Source organism: Denticeps clupeoides, chromosome 1, assembly GCF_900700375.1.
Source record: "Denticeps clupeoides chromosome 1, fDenClu1.1, whole genome shotgun sequence".
In the NCBI taxonomy this organism is placed as follows: domain Eukaryota; kingdom Metazoa; phylum Chordata; class Actinopteri; order Clupeiformes; family Denticipitidae; genus Denticeps; species Denticeps clupeoides.
Genome location: NC_041707.1, coordinates 7,079,363 through 7,096,220, shown reverse-complemented (window position 1 = coordinate 7,096,220; position 16,858 = coordinate 7,079,363). Strand labels below are relative to the sequence as shown.

The window sequence follows — 16,858 nt, the reverse complement described above, 5'->3', positions numbered from 1 at the left end:
GTGACAGTTCGGCAGTTTAGGAGGGTTGACAGCAATGGGAAAGAAATTGTTCCCGTGTTGACTGGTCCAAACAAGAAACAAGAAAATAATTAATTCAGATGTTTGACTCCTTCTGTCTTTTTAATTACAAGGGTTGTGGTGATTTGTACTGTCCCCACACACTGCAGCCCAGGCGCCTAAGGGTGATGGCTTAAATGCAGAGGACACAATTTCTGTGCTATGCGCTGCACCATACGCTCTGCTATGCATCACAATGACAAAAACGATCACTCCTACCATTTTCGTTGTGCGATCGTCGGCTTGCCGTAGATAAAGAGTTGACTGTCTTGAATGCCGACAGTCTTGGTGGGTGTCCAGTGCGCATGCGCACAGTTTGCCCGCGCCTGTCACGATGGCGCTGAGAGTCGAGCGCTTTATCGCCCGCGGTAAGGGGAACGGCTTGCGGGCTGTGGGCAGCGCGGCCACCGGGGAGCTCCTGTACACGGGCAGCCCGCTAGCCTGCTGCGTGTCCAAGAACTGTTTGTCATCTGCGTGTCACAATTGTTTCGCAAGGTAGGATAACTCGACAACTGTACTTCTACACACACGTCTGTTGTGCTAATTATCTTAGCGCTTTTCAGTCTCGTTATAACGAATACCGGTACTGAAAACAGTAGGCTCGTCACCAGGGGACGGTTGCTCGTTTTTTAACCCCCCGTTTTGTAGATAACAACATCTCGGTTTCACTTTCGCGTTAACTCGAACCACTCAAAGAGTCCCGAATCCCGCCGGTAGGGGCGTTTCCAAATCACGTCACGGCGTAAACAAACCCACGTGCACCCAGCTACGTCAGTGCGACACGATCGCATCATTTATTGTGTGAAAATATTTCCACCCGTCCGTCTACAGCGTCGTCGTGGGGAGCGATTAAAAGTGAAGCGCAAAGTGCAGGTAGTAGCCTAGTGGTTAACACACTCGCCTGTGAACCAGAAGACCCGGGTTCAAATCCCACTTACTACCATTGTGTCCCTGAGCAGGACACTTAACCCTGAGTGTCTCCATCGGGGGACTGTCCCTAGTAACTACTGACTGTAAGTCGCTCTGGATAAATGCTGTAAATGTAAATGTTCTTTTTTGTCATTGTGAGACACTGCAGCACAGCACACAGTGAAATGTGTCCTCTGCTTTTAACCATCAACCTTGGTGAACAGTGGGCAGCCATGACAGGCACCCGGGTGGCAGTGTGTGGGGACGGTGCCTTGATCAAGGTCCCAAGCAGTGGCACCCAAAGTGGCACCTTGGCAGTTCGGGATTTGAACGACCCTCCATTTCCCGATGAATCCTCAAACACAACGTTATTTAACATGAATTTGCACCTTTATTTCATTTATTAAAACCTGCCCTGCTGTGCATGCCTGTTTATTCGTGTTTTTTTTCCCTAATGAGAACACTAGGTGGCGCACTTCGACTGGTCCCTTCTTTCCAGATTCTCAAATTATTTCAGCATTTTGTGGTTATCAGGTATACCTGTACACTGCGAAGTCATTTGGAAATTAGCATAATTTAGGTTTAAATCACACTTACACGGTTATTTACATTTACAGCGTTTATCAGACCCTGTTACCCAGAGTCAGTAGTTACGGGGACAGTCCCCCTGGACACACTCAGGGTTAAGTTGGGGAACGTGGCGGCCTAGGAAGCGGCCCCGTAATCAGAAGGTTGCCGGTTCGAATCCCGATCCGCCAAGGTGCCACTGATCAACACACTGCTCCCCGGGCACCTGCCATGGCTGCCCACTGCTTACAAAGGGTGATAGTTAAATGCAGAGGACACATTTCACCGTGTCACCGTGTGCTGGGCTGCACTTCTACATAGTGTATTGTTCAGGGACAGTAAGTGGGATTTGGTTCCTATTGTGAACCACTAGGCTAACATCACCCCTTGTCTGAAGGGAAGCATGAAACTTCTAACATTTAGACAGCCACATTTTTAAAAATATAATATAAAAAAAAGATCTTCAGACATACATTGCATATGTGTTTGTTGTATTTTTTTTGGTGCTTTGTTTTGTTCTGTAGCTGCTGCTTTTCAGTCGAGACCGACCTCTATCTGGAGGTGTTATCTGGCGAATGTAGCTGAAATCTCTGGGTCAGCTCAGTAAATCTCCTGGAACTGAAGAGCGTCTGCACTCTGCAGCCTCGGACGGAGAGCATCTGGTTAGAGGGATCCGCTCTCTGCAGGTGTTGCCGGTTTATAAGGGTGTGTGTGTGTGTGTGTGTGTTGGGGCAGTCAGTTAAATCTTATTAGACACGCAGAGCTCTGCAGGTAAAAAAAAAAAGCGCATTCATGATGATTCTAATTTGCTTTTGACATGTAATGTTTGGAATTTGGAGGTGTCTCCTTTATTTTTCTCGGACGTGAATGAAATGTAGGCCGCTGCTCGCGGTGTCGCTGCTCGCCGTGTCGCTCCTCCGTCCCTGCTGAGGTCCGCCACACCACCTGGTTTACGTCTTTTAGCAGGTGGAGTGGGGCGGTTCATCGTGCTTCAGGTATTTCACTTCCCCTCCTTCCTCCTCTCACACACACACACACACACACACACACGCTGGTGGCCTGAGAGAGACCGGTTGCCGTCTGGGTGAGGGGCTCCAGCGGCCTGATGATGATGATGATGATGATCTGGATGCATGTCTGTATGTCTCGGCTTACCTGGGGCAAACGGCAGGGCTCAGCTGTGTGGATACGGTTCGCTCTGAAAACATCTGATTATCTGACCCCTTCCGTAAATTAGATGTAGCGCATTTGAACAAGGACTAACAGGAAATGAGCACAGTCCCCTCTATCTACCAGACATTGGTCGGAGCTGATCATAACCGATCAGTGAAAGTCAGACGTGGCAGATAAGTTTCCCGGGAACATTCTAGAACAATGATAATCTGGAAAATGACATACACTCAGATCAGCGAAAACATCAAAAAACTAACACACAGATTGTCTGATTTCGGTGACACAAGGGTTGGCGATGTTAGGCAGCAAGGGGATGGTCAGTTCTTGAAAATGGTGTGTTGGGAGCAGCAGAAAAGCAGTTCATGGTACTGACATGGCCTTCAAATGTCCAGCCTGGGTGTCTGTGGATGTGCTGGGGAAAAAAAGGCTCACAACTTACATAACAATATTTTATGAGACATACATACAACAAAATATTGTCTGACAAAAATAAAAATGTGTGTGCGTGTGTGTGTGTGTGTGTGTGTGTGTGTGTGTGTGTGTGTATATATATATATATATATATATACACACAAATTTTATTTTTTACATGTATAGGGGTGTTTTTTTTTTTTTTGTCAGACAATATTTTACATACACACATATACAATATCCATGCACACATATACAATATTCATACACGCAAAAACACGCAAACAGGCTCACAATTTACAACTAAAAATAGTTATACAAAAATAATATACAAAAGATCTGCTGCTAACATCCTGCTGTTCACAACGTGGGTGAACACAATACTAGGCTGGTTGCTTGTGCGGTTGGTGTGCACGGTGACTGAGGTATGTCTAATTTCCGACGTTCCTAAACACAGCAGGAGGATGAGTTAATAACTGTACATTTAGCCATAAATCTGGGCTGAATTGTGTGAGACAAAATAGAAATGCTTTGAAATTTTGTGTTTGGTTTCAGAGCAGCACCGGGATTTAGCTTCATTGCCTTGTGCGCTATGGAAGTTGAGCCTAAACATGTTGGTGGGTATGGAAACAGACTCATAATCGGAAGGTCGGGGGTTTGAATCCCGAACCGCCAAGGTGCCACCTTGCTCCCCTTGAGCAGAGTACCATCCCCACACACTGTTACCTAAATTCACAGTTCGTTGTGTGTTTCACAATGACAGTCACTTCAGTTTCAGGGTGTGCGAGGAGAGACGAGATGTCAGGTGACCCTGCCCCCAATTTTGCATGCAGCCTCCTCCAGGTAATGCAACAAATCCCTTAATTATTAGGTCCAATCATGTCTCTTTACGTTTAATGAATGATCTAAATATCTGAAACTTTTTGGGCAGTGGTGGCCTAGTGGTTAAGGAAGCGGCCCTGTGATTAGAAGGTTGCCGGTTCGAATCCCGATCCGCCAAGGTGCCACTGAGGTGCCACCGAGCAAAGGACCGTCCCCACACACTGCTCCCCGGGCGCCTGTCATGGCTGCCCACTGCTCACTCAGGGTGATGGGTTAAATGCAGAGGACAAATGTCACTGTGTGCTGTGCTGCTGTGTATCACATGTGACAATCACTTCACTTTAAAACAATTGCAGATATCAACAACAACAAAAAATTGGTATAACGGGAGACAGTTACTTTCTGATCCAGAAAGTACCTCAGCTTGATATCAAATGTTTTTCACCACGTTCACGACTGTGTTCAAACATGGAAATCATTGTGTAAATGTTGATGAGTAATAATTAGTTGCTTCCTGCTTTGGCAAAATGATAGACTGCAGGCCTACAATAGAAACGTGATGAGGTAATCCCACACAGCACCGCTCACCCTTGAGGGGCATTTTAAAGGAAATTAGGGTTTCATCAAAGGCCAGGGTAATTGCCCATCCCTCTTGTTCCTAATGAGAGCAAATGACTGGGCGGAAAATATCAAGGGCTGGATGGGAGCACCTCCCCATCACAGTGTGGGCCAGATAGCCACAGCTTAACAAGCAAGCAAACAAACCAACAAATAAACACACAATTATGGCAGATCTGCGAAGAGGTTGCTGACGTGGAGCCCCGGGTCTGTCTGATTAGTGGGACTTAAGGGAGGCGCGCGCTGGGGAGAGAGTATTGATTTCCGGATTTAATGATGGGGCTGTAGATGTGCATGCTGAGACTATCACATGCGCACACACACACACACACGGCCAAACAATGGCCCTTTTATATGGCCAATATCACCATGCTGACAAAACAAACCAAAAAGCATCAGTGAATTGATACAGGAAATCAATTTCCAGCATGGAGGCGGTGGTGTGTACTCTTGCATGATGGGGAGGAGAAAGATGAAGAGAAACTGAGCAAAGTGATTAATTGTTGCTGCTCAGAATGGTGACCGACGTCGATCGAGAGTGACGTGGAAGTTGTGTGATTTCCCCACACTGCAGAAAATCAGATCTGAATCCCATTTCTGGCCCCGGACTGAAGAAACGCGATTCCATGTGACCTGTGCTGTTCACACTCATGTTTGCTGACAGGTGTGCCTCTGAGGTGGGGTTGAGGATGGCGGATTCGGGGGTGCGCACACAGGGCACAAGGCAGGCAGGGGAGCTTCAGGGAAAAAAGGTTGGGAACCACTGGTCTAGACCTGCTTTGTACTTTTTGGATGATGGGCTTCGGAAATGGTCCCCTCGAGACCCCAGCATCATACATGAGATCGTGTTACTGGTGGAGTACCGGCAAACTGTAATGAACATTACTGTTGAACAATGAACACTGTTTGGTGCAACCAGGAAGTCGTGTCGGCGTTTTTCCAGAACAAAACAAAAATAACCCACTGTTTCTACAGTTTTAAAGGTCCCCTAAATCACATCAAAGGTCCCCTATTCTAAAAATGTGACTTTGTGAGATGATCTAACATTAATAACTGTTCCCCTAGCCTGTCTATGTGGTTAGAAATGGCGATATGTATAAAGAGGGCTTTGGCCATTTTGCTCCGCCATTCAGAGAGCAGCAGCTCAGACAGTCAGATCTGGAATTTGGCCCCTTATGTTGTCATAAGGGGAGAAGTTACCTCCCACTTCTCATGCTTTCCCACCCCGCCCCTAATTTCTTCCACTGATCATCATGACCTGAAAACGTGTGAAGCATTGCAGTTGCTCGGTGATTGGATGTAAAAATGAGCATGAATGTTTTTTTTTTTTTTTAGTTACGTCATGCGAGACTGAATAACAAGTGGGTTAATAGATGTTTTTTTCTGGATGTGTTGATGCCGTAATTTCTGTGAATGTCCGCTCAACTTATACAGGCCACTCTCCTCCTCGTCCCGCCTCTTTTCTCCTCATTAGCACTTAAACCTGCAGACACAGAGACGGCACGTCCTGGGAAATCTCAATGTGGGACTGGCTGAAAGTGGCTGGAATTCTTCGCCATGGCTGAATTTCAGAAAGAGACCTATGGTCCAGTATTAGGGGATAAGGAGAGAGATATAAAAGCAAAACAACATTTCATAATAGGGAACATTTAAGCTCCAGCAGGCTGTAATTGTTGCTGTATTTGTAGGTTTTTTTTTTTTTTTTTTTTGGACTGGACTGATTGGAATGAAGTCCTCCTCCATTTCCTCCTTCCCTCAGGCGCTCTTGTTGTTTCCGCTCCCCCGGCGCCTGATGCTCTCCTCGGTTTGCCGTTAACACTGATTTGCTGCTGAGGTGGTTTTAATGTAAGACTGTACAGTAAACACGTCTGCCCCCGATTCTTGACAACGGCATTATGCAAAGACAGCTCTGTACAGATCAGAGGGAAATTATTCATACTCTTCCTACTGGCGGACCAATAAACCGTCAGATAGGGAAAGGATGAAAGACTCTGCACTCGCCAAAAAACGAGCGTAGTGAAGCGGAGAAGCAGCGAGGCTGGTCAGGACCTTCATACGTCTCCTTTTATCTCGCTGTGTTGAAAACACGCGATTGTTCGACTGTGTGGCTCCAGCTGATGCTCGCAGTGTTAACGGGTTTTGTTAATGAATGTGGGTTGCAGTTGTTCTGTCTTCTATTCTAATGTTCGGTGACATATCACTTTAATCTGTTATCCCCTTCAAAAGTAAAAAGTTCCAGTGTAACTATATATTACTTTTACTTTCCAGTAATCCATAGATCGCAGAGGGATATAGTACATACCGTACATACTGGGCAGTGGTGGCCTAGCAGTTAAGGAAGCGGCCCCGTAATCAGAAGGTTGCCGGTTCGAATCCCGGCACACCGCTCCCCGTCTGCCTGTCGTGGCGGCCCACTGCTCACCAAGAGTGATGGTTAAAAGCAGATGGCACATTTCGTTGTGTCACAGTGTGCTGTGCTGCAGTGTGTGACAATGACAATCACTTCACTTTCACTTTTTTTTTTTTTTTAATGAAAACTGTGGCCAGTATGTGTAACATTAATACGAGTTCCCCTAGCCTGTCTGTGGTCCTGCATTGGCTAGAAATGGCAAATATGTATAAAGAGTGCTTTGGCCATTCTGCTTCGCCGTTCAGAGAGCGGCAGCTCAGATGGTCGGATCTGGAATTTGGCCCTTTATGTCGTCACAAGGGGAACGGTTACTTCCCGTTTCTCATGCTCTGTCCACCCAGACGATGTAGCCTCCAGACCAGGACCAGCCGACACAGGAGCAGTTCCCGTCCTTCTCCTAAACAGCTTAACTGTTGCATGTATTGCAGCTGCACTTTACGACACTTGTGGTATTATTTCTGTAATCTTTCAATTTTTCTTTATATTATATTTAGCCTATATGGTATACTGTTGTGCTTGAGAGACACCATGTACCAGAATCAAATTCCTTGTTTGTGTTTGCTCACATACTAGGTCAGTAAATGCGATTGCGATTCTGGTTATGAGTCCGCTTCTTTAGCCACTAGGGCACCACTGACAAGGTATTGGTGTTGCAGCTCTTGCATAATTAGTTAATTATAGAAAATATTGATATTTGCTGCACTGATCCATGAATGGATATGCATTGACAGACGTAGCTGTGGTCAGAAGAAGACTTTTGATCTGCAAGCATAACACACTTGCTTGCCAAATTTCAATTGTTCAAACAGCGTTTTTTTTTTTTTTTCTCGTCTGAATCAACTGGTTTGGTGAGGACTTGAGGACAGTAGCATTTCCATTTCCCCCTTGTATGAAATTTTCCATTCCCAAAGCCGTGAAATATGAGTGACGTGCTGCTGGGACAGGGAGGCGGTCTTATTGGATATTCCTTGGCCTGATTTTTGCTAAGTGAAAATGTGGCGTAATGAATCCTCCTCTCCCCCAGGTTAACAGTCAATGTCAGAAACATGTAGCACCTTTAGGGTAAAATGTTTACTTGACCTTAATAAACCTCTTTTTGTTCTTTATGGGACTAAATGGCTGCCAGCAGTGATATGGATTGGATTCATCTTTTGTTTATTTACTTGATAATGACAAAATATAACTCCCACTGTCTGTGTAATAATGTAATTTTTTTTTTTTTTTTTGCTTCGAAAGGTCATGTTTTTTTGTCATTACATTAAAAGCAGAACAGACGCAGACGCGTGGGCAATTTGTGGGTTTCATGCCAGAAATTAAGATAATTCCTGACAGACATGCTCCCTCCTTACTGTGACCTGGCAAACAAAACAACAAAGACAGACGTAAATTACAATTCATGTGAAAAATGATTGAAATGTTCCTGGGGGCTGTAGCTCTGCTCACATAACCAGTTGCATGCAAATGATCCATGTTGCAGTTGAAGAGTTTTATTTGGAAATCACCGCTAGCCAGCACGTCGCAAATACTGTATATTTTTCATCTTTCAACTAGAAGTACACTGATATGCAGTGACAGGAATGCACTACGTCATAGTACCTTATATAGGCTCTTATAGCACAACTGAAGGACCTTTGCATAAGGTCCTGTGCTTGTTCTTTGTGTGTCTGTGTGTGTTGCTGGAGGTAGGAAGGTGGTCCTTTTTTTTTCGGCTAATTAATTCTTGCTGTAAGCCATACCACCAGTAGCACCGCCAGCAGCCCGTTGATAATTACTGGGCTGTATTTTTTTTTGCCGAGCTTCGTCTTGCACGAGTTGGTTTCTCATTTCCAGGATTAGTGGGTAGGGGGACTTGGGACCTCCTCCCTCGCTTTATTTTGTCCTGACAGGTTTGATTTGGTTTAGTGCATGCTTTAATCCCTGATCCTTGGCTAATTTGATCTGTAGTACAGGGAGGGCTGAAAAAGCACACGTTTGAACTTATTCGCCCCCTTCACTTTAATGTATTAAAACATAAAAAAGCTGTCTGGGGGTATCTGCTTTAAGGGTATTGTTATATTTTCTAAATGCTCATTCTCAAACTGTAAAAATGTGTCTTTAATGCAACAGGTTTTCTGTTCTTTTCTTTTTGTGCAAGTCATTAATTTAACAATCAAGTGTGCAAACACGTGTACCGTTGTCTGAATCTCCGTACAAATGGGTGGTGCTGCAGATGTGCAGATCTGTACCCAGATGTTTTCTGACACCTGGTACCTTGTCTCTACCCGGAAATAATGGAGCAGCAGCCCTACCATCAAGCATTCATCATGTCCCACGCACGGCGTGGGAAACTGCAGCCTTCACAGATGATTTTTGCAGGACTGCTTGTAAATTTCAAAATTCCGGCTCAAAGTACAGTACAACTGAAGCTGTGTTGTAGTTGATATGCATTAGATTTATGTTGCATGAAAAGTGCACGTTTGACGATTAAAATTAACCCGTTGTATCAGTGTCCTCTGCAAAGTGCATGAGGCAGAGTCATGACAGAACAGGAAGTTGTATGTATGTTAGTCGGCGCGCTGTATGGTTTGCTCACAAGCAGAAGTTTGTTTTAACGCGCTGCGGGAACATTACGGCTCTTCCCCACACTGATGTAGGATGCCGATTTCACACCGGCTCGGGTAATTATAGCCTCTGCTGCAGCGAGCGGAGGGATAAGTGGGAATTTTGAGCAGGATGAGACGAGAGTTCCAGTAAGAACCTCTGACTCAGGAGCAGGAGGATTGCGGAATGCTGGCTTTGATGAAAATCAGAAAGTTGGGTCTCGTTAGGATTGTCAAAGGAGTTCATGAAATTTCAGTTTGTAACAATAGTGTGTTGTTTTAGGTATGAGTTTCATAATTTCTGTTTGGTGTGTTTATGGGGAAGTATCTGGATTTTGGGAGGTTTTCTTGGCCACTGGAGTGCAGTATTTCCACATGGTAGAACAGACCTGTTTCTGTACTGATGCACCAGAGAGCTTTTATGCAGCATAATGTCCCAGTTTAAAAAATGGAACCATGTATCCAAGGGGGATTCAGTGGGGGAAAAATTTACTGTCTAATAATAATCATAATAATAATGGCAGTCCACCTTTCAAACAAATTATTAGTTGTCTTGTTAGTTGTATAGGTTAAAATATACAAGTCTGCTAATACCAGATAATTCCAGAACATGTGCATGAAAAAAAGCATTATCACAAACAAATCATCTAGTGCTTGATCAGTGACTAATTGACAATTCTGACAATAATTTCTTCAATTACTCAGAGGCTCTTTTATTCGACTGAAAAAAAAAGTCAGACGATGAATTCATATTTGTGAAAGACACACACAATATGGATGGAGTGGATATGTGGCTGTTCGCTTTTGCCTTTTTGTCTATTTGTTCTTTGTTGCATCTCCAAACACCACAGGCTGCTTTCTTGAGGGTGGAAAACATGCAACGGCATCACCAGCTAAACCACAGTCAAATTAATTGTCTACTAATTCGTTTGTTAATTTCCATCCATCATAGGGATAAATGGTCTAGCAGCAAAATAGACAATCAAGTGACCAACTGGCCAAAGTAATTAATTGGCCTCATTGATTGAGGTGTTCGCAGACAAATTGCAGATGCAGAACCTGCAACTGGTCAAACTGTAAGCTTTGTTGGGAAAAAATCTTTTTAAAGACAAAATACAGATCGAAATGGTGTGTGGAAAAAAGGGGCATTAAAGTCAAGACTGTCACATAAGCCGTTATTTCAGCCAGGCAGAACTGGCCGGTCTGTCTGAGGGCTGCCATTGATCACTTGGGCTCTTCAGAAGAGGTGCCACGTAATTCAGGCTGCTGCTCTCCTCAGGGACCGTTGGCTAGAGTGCATCAGCTCCGGTGGGCTCTGACGGGCAGGAGCCGTGATGATTTACTGCAGGAGGCCTGAGAGCCCAGGCCCAGCTGGAATATGTGGAATATGTCCACTATGGGCACTCTGTAGTGACACCTGTAAGCCGTGGGATGGGTTTTATTTATGGAATGTGTGTACAGAAATTGCAGTGAGACTGCATTCACAGAGAAAAAAAAAAATATATATATATATATATACACACACACACACACACACACACACACACACACACACACACACATTTTTTTATACCACATTACACTAAAGAAAGTTCTGCAAGAAAGCATATTTAATGTTCTTATGCCTGGTTATATGAACAATGACCTGTACTATTAATAGTGGGTTATTCATGGGTGGTTGTAGCCTAGTGGGTAACACACTCGCCTATGAACCAGAAGACCCGGGTTCGAATCCTGCTTAAGTCGCTCTGGATAAGGGCGTCTGATAAATGCTGTAAATGTAATAGCATTAATAGCATAGATATTAATATTAAATATTGATACAGCAATATATATTGAGATATTTTACATGGTTATAGTTTATCGATACAGGGACATCAAATATCAATATTTTTCATATACAAATTTGGTCCAATATTCAGTTCTGAGTTATGTTGTTATGGCTGAATTATTAATGTAATGTGATCCAGTTGTATCTTGTATATCATCTCTATTTTTTACATTTTCAGTGAACTGTAGAATATTGCAATATGTACAGTATCACAAAAAATACCCGTATCATGACCCATATGTCATATCATGAGATCCTTGCCATTAAACAACCCTAATTCATAGTATAGCTAACATTTCCACATAGTTGTTGAAAATTAAAGTCGTGAACCCCCGTTCACTGTGTATGTATGCGTTTTGTGTATTAAATGTTGACTTGACTTGTTAGCTCTTTCTTTTGAACTGTGAATGGATTTTGTACTATTACCTTTAGCTCCATTAATGAGAGGTGTTTCATTATCAAATTCATTTCCTGCTAGATGTCAGATGGGTTTCAAATGTATGACTATAATCAATCATACTTTAAATCACATTTCCACAGCAACTGGCGTGTTACATTTACATTTACTCCATTTAAATTTTGTAAATTATTAATTGTGTATGGTTTTGTCCATGTGTGTACTCGTCCCCACTCACTCCAAGCCCTCCTTTACTGGATCACCTGCTTTTTAAAATTTATTAATCATTGTGGTTTCATAATAATATTAGAAGCATATTCACAAAATGACGATTATGCTGCACAGTGAGAACGTTTTATGTGTTTATGGGCCATGGGATTAAAAGGACTAAGGGGACAGTGGGTGGCCTAGCGGCTAAGGAAACGGACCCGTAATCAGAAGGTTGCCACTGAGGTGCCCCTGAGCAAAGCACCGTCCCCACACACTGCTCCCCGGGTGCCTGTCATGGCCGCCCCCTGCTCACTAAGGGTGATGGTTAAAAGCAGAGGACACGTTTTGTTGTCAACGTGCGCTGTGCTGCAGTGTTTCACAGTGACAACCACTTCAATTTAACAAGCTCTGTAATTAATCCTTAATGAATAAAAAGATATAATGAGGCACTATGATCATAGAAATTTCTAGATCATTTGCTGGCTGGGCCAGGTTCTTGTTTTCATTTCTGGGATTTACATTCCTCTGGCTTTGATCTTTAACTGGGTGAAATTTTAAACACCCTGAGATTGTGTATATTCCTATGCAAGTGATTTCTAGATAAATAGGCTTAAGGCAATCTAAATTCTGAATAATTAGGATCAAATATGAATATTAAATATAACAAAGGCAATCAGTGTACCATTATTGCGGACCAACCGCTGATCTGTTTAACTTTAATCAGGTCTCATTTGTCTTGCGGGTCGGTGTAATAGCCGTAGAAATGTTTAATGGGCTTGTTCAGGGACTTTTAACTTTTTCCAATGAATGCAATGAATTGCTCCATGATTAACCGATGGTAATTATCCCGTGGCATATTTTATTCATGTCCTTATCACCGTCTGATATTTTTCTGTTGCCTGTTTAGTAAAATCTTTATTAATCTCGTTCAAAAAAAAAAGTTTGTTTGTAGCTTGTTGTTCACATCGCTTGGTAGTCAGTAGCATTCGTCTGGAATGAAACTGTTCGATTGTTGATATGGGTCATGCTTTTTAATCAAACTGTTTTTTTTAATGGTTGAGCTGTAATGTGAATGTTTAATTTCATTTCACCACACAGTTCCTTAGTGGAGAGTCAGAAAGGAAAGTTGTAGGATTCAAAATTATTTCAAAGATAATTGGAATCTTTGTCCGCTAATGTTTTCTGGCAGTACTAATTGGAGTTTATAACTGAACCATCTTTTTATTTCGTGTGTTTTTTGGTATCTGAATAATAAATATGAATCATAATACTTGCTTGAGTTATGAGTTACCATCACTGCTGCCTTACTTGGCACGTGTGGCAAGGTCCCGCTATAGAAGGCTTCCTTTAACTTTCTGCAAAAATGTGGTGACCCTAGCGGCATGGGGTGACAAATGTTTTTTTTTATGGCCGGAGAACATTGGTCATAACTGATGAGAAGCCAGACTGGTATAAATCACCGCCTCTGCCATCATAAGAGAAGAAGGTAACAGTGAAAATGCTGTAACTGTGCAAAATGCTGGGTCGTGCATTTAAAAGATATTTTATTTCCCAAGTTTTGCATCAATTAAACCATTTCTTATGTGGAGACGGCAGACCCTTCTGATTGTTTTGCTAGGGATGTCCCAGCCTTGCTCACACCCCAGGATAGATTAGATGGTAAAATTAATTAGGATTATATTAATTAGGAATTCATGTGAATTATACATTGCAAGGGATGTATTTTTCTTTTCTCATCTGTCTCAAACATGGCAGGAAAACAGCTGCAATTATTATATTAAAAAGGCGATCTTTGAAGATCTTTAAAGATAAGGTAGTAATCTTGTCAGGACTTGTTAATGGCAAGCTGTTGAAAGCTTGGCTCAAAGTGAACGGACTTTTCATTAGGATGAAGTTCACTCATGACTTTGTTACTCTAATTCTTCATGTCTACCGAAAATAAACACACTGGATGCCTTGAAATCTGCCATCTCTCCAGTGTAAATAAATGAACATTTCCCTGCGTTGGACGTAGCTGAGGGACTGGGATGCGGCGGGGAATTTTTTACTGATCAGAGACTGAATGCCAATCGAATTGGCAGGAGAGAAGGAAACATTTGACTCTTAAATGTTGAATGCTAACTGACAGCTTTGTGTGTGTGTGTGTGTGTGTGTGTGTGAGAGAGAGAGAGAGAGGTTTGGTACAGAGGTTTTGAATATCTATTGAAATATGTTTTCATTGTCAGGACTGAATAGTCTTATTAACTATGAATCTAAAGTTTCTCCAGGCATCAGGCATCTTCAGTAGTTATATAATATATAGACTGTGGTAAACGTGCACTTATACCACTGTTACCTCTGACCTTGCATTTTGACTGGCTAAAAGAAATTTGTGTGATAGTGACTAATTTTGTATATTTCTAACACTTTTTTTTTACAGTTACAATGTCCTGAAATATTGAAGGTAAACTATGGTAGTTTGGTACCATACATGGTCTTAACATGGTGTGAGATATTTCCTTGTTGTCTCAGTGAGTGTTATCAAAAGAATAACACCAAAATGATAAAGTGCTTGCTGACGTATACTCACGATCGTCGGAATGAGAACTTTGTAGATTCATAAACACATTAGAGAGAAATTAAGGGTTAGATTATGGATAACATCATGTTAAATGCTTCAATGCTTCTATTAACGTCTATGCAATTCAACCAATGTGCAATACTGAAGTGTTGTAAATCATAAATCACATGGAAAAAAAAAACATGTGAACTGTCACATCTCCTCTCCTCCATCCTGAAACCACAGGCCTGCAGACCATCACCGTGTTTATCTCCACTCAGCCTGGGGTTAAGAACTGTGTGGTCCTAAAATGATTCATCACGCTCGGCTGACCATTTCCCAGATAACGTGGCAGCAGCACGATCGATGGCGTGATCACTCTCTGCCACACGGGATGGCGGGTGATTCCGTTGGCCCGAGTGATGGAGAGTAGAACGAACACGTTTGGCCTGACGTGACTCAGCAGTTTATTTGACTTCCGTCTGGTCCCTCTTACGACCACAAACTTTGATAAGCACAGACGTGTTGAGAGACTAGGTGAAGAATGTCCAGATGACCGACAACGTAAAAGCCACAATTGGGTGGCCCAGGAGAAAATTAGCACTATTTCTGTCTGCGTGGATCATTAATGTTGTGACAATGATGCCGGAGCGCCTTTTATAGACCCAACAGGTGACTAACAGTCCATCCTACGTGACTTGCGATGACTGCCAATGGCCAGCTGTGTGGCTTCATATGAGTGAGGGAGACGGGCCACATCCGATGTTAATCAGTCTGCTGGCACAACTCGGGCCGTCTGCCCATAAATCTGCCTTTGTTAGAGTTTTCCTTCACAGCTGGGAAATGGCTGAAAATAATACGAAAAAACACCAGACCGCAGGGATCCATCATTAAGCACCTGGACCGTACGTGGCTCATGGTCAGTCTGCAGTGTTAAAGAGATTGTTTTATTCTTATACATAAAATGGAGATGCTGTGAAAACTGTCATGAACTTATGTAACTGGAATCACTTTTCATCTGAGCTTTGTTGGGCAAATGTTTGAACTTATTCACCCTATTCGCATTTTAACGTCTCTAGGATGGATTATAGGCCTTTAATTTGTTTTAAGTACACCTATGGAAGATTAATTGCTTCAGTTCAGTTCAGAAGCCTAATGGACTCTATATCTGACAGTGATTAACCTAGCCTGCACTGAAGCCGTTTACAAGCGGCCCAAGAGGAATAAGTAAAATTCAGGATCCCAGTTACACTGATGTGACCACAGCTTTTTCTTTCTCCAAATTTGAACCTTTAGCTATAAGAGATCTAATTTGACATGAATCGTGTAAATTAGATAGCATTTCAGCTCAGAAGACCTGCAAATCTCCATTGAATTGCATCAGTGGATGAGTTTATGTTTTCAACCAAATAGTCCTTATCAGATAATCTATGCTTCATGTAATAGGATTAAAATGTATAACAGTGAGATTGTTGACTTTTATTGAGATGTAACTGATGGTTCTTAGCTAATCATTAATTTTCAGTAACTGGCACAAAACTGTTCTTTTAAAAATAATGACAGGACTAGATAACACAAATTGTGTAAAAAAAAAAAAAAGTAGTTTATTCAACATAAGTATACCTATTTTATACTAAAACTGAGGAAGTATACTTGTTTACTTGTAAAAATGTAAACTGTGTTTACAGTATATAAAAGGTTAGCTTTTTATATACTGTATTTTATATACTTAAGAAGAAAAGTCTAAGAGTCTAAGTTTTGTTATTTTAGTTTATTTCAATTTGGGTTGGAGATTATCAGTGGTCTAGTTTTTTACTTAAATACATTTTTATTTTAATAGGTAGGGGAATGATCTGGGTGTGATGGCCCATGGTGTGGCTGGCCCAGTAACTTTCCCATCTTTTGTTCTTTTTGGCTGGGATCTCCACCTCCTTTTGTTTTTTTTCTTTACCCTCAAAGTGTGGTTAAGGGGTTGAAAAAAAAGGTTAAACCAGAGGTGATTGGTTGTCCTTATAAAGCATACTTAAAGAATACTTTTATAAACTTAAATATGTTGCAAACAATTCAGTCCAAAGAATTATTAAATTAGTATACTTTCTAGTAAACTAAAAATACATGGTCCGTAGTATACTTGCTATACTTATACTCAAGCATACTTAATAAAATTAACCAAGTATACTGCTTTTTGCTAAGTGATGTTATGCAAATTAGTGGCTGTCTAGTACTACCAGTCAGTCCTGTAAACACATTTCTGATTTGCAATGTGAGATTGTGATTAAAACATTATTACACAGCTGCCAGATCTTGTGGGTCTTCAGCAAATGCCGAACTGAAA

General features: G+C 42.2%; 1 protein-coding gene across 1 annotated transcript in view; it reads left to right on the top strand.

Annotated features, from left to right (window-relative positions):
- The first annotated feature begins 384 nt into the window (after window positions 1–384).
- smyd3 (SET and MYND domain containing 3) overlaps window positions 385–16,858 on the top strand; it is a 136,884-nt gene continuing 120,410 nt past the window's right edge. Inside the window, exon 1 of the mRNA XM_028967921.1 lies at window positions 385–552. Within this exon, the coding sequence (XP_028823754.1) occupies window positions 392–552 (161 nt within the window). The 5' untranslated portion in view covers window positions 385–391. The remainder of the gene's footprint in view (window positions 553–16,858) is intronic.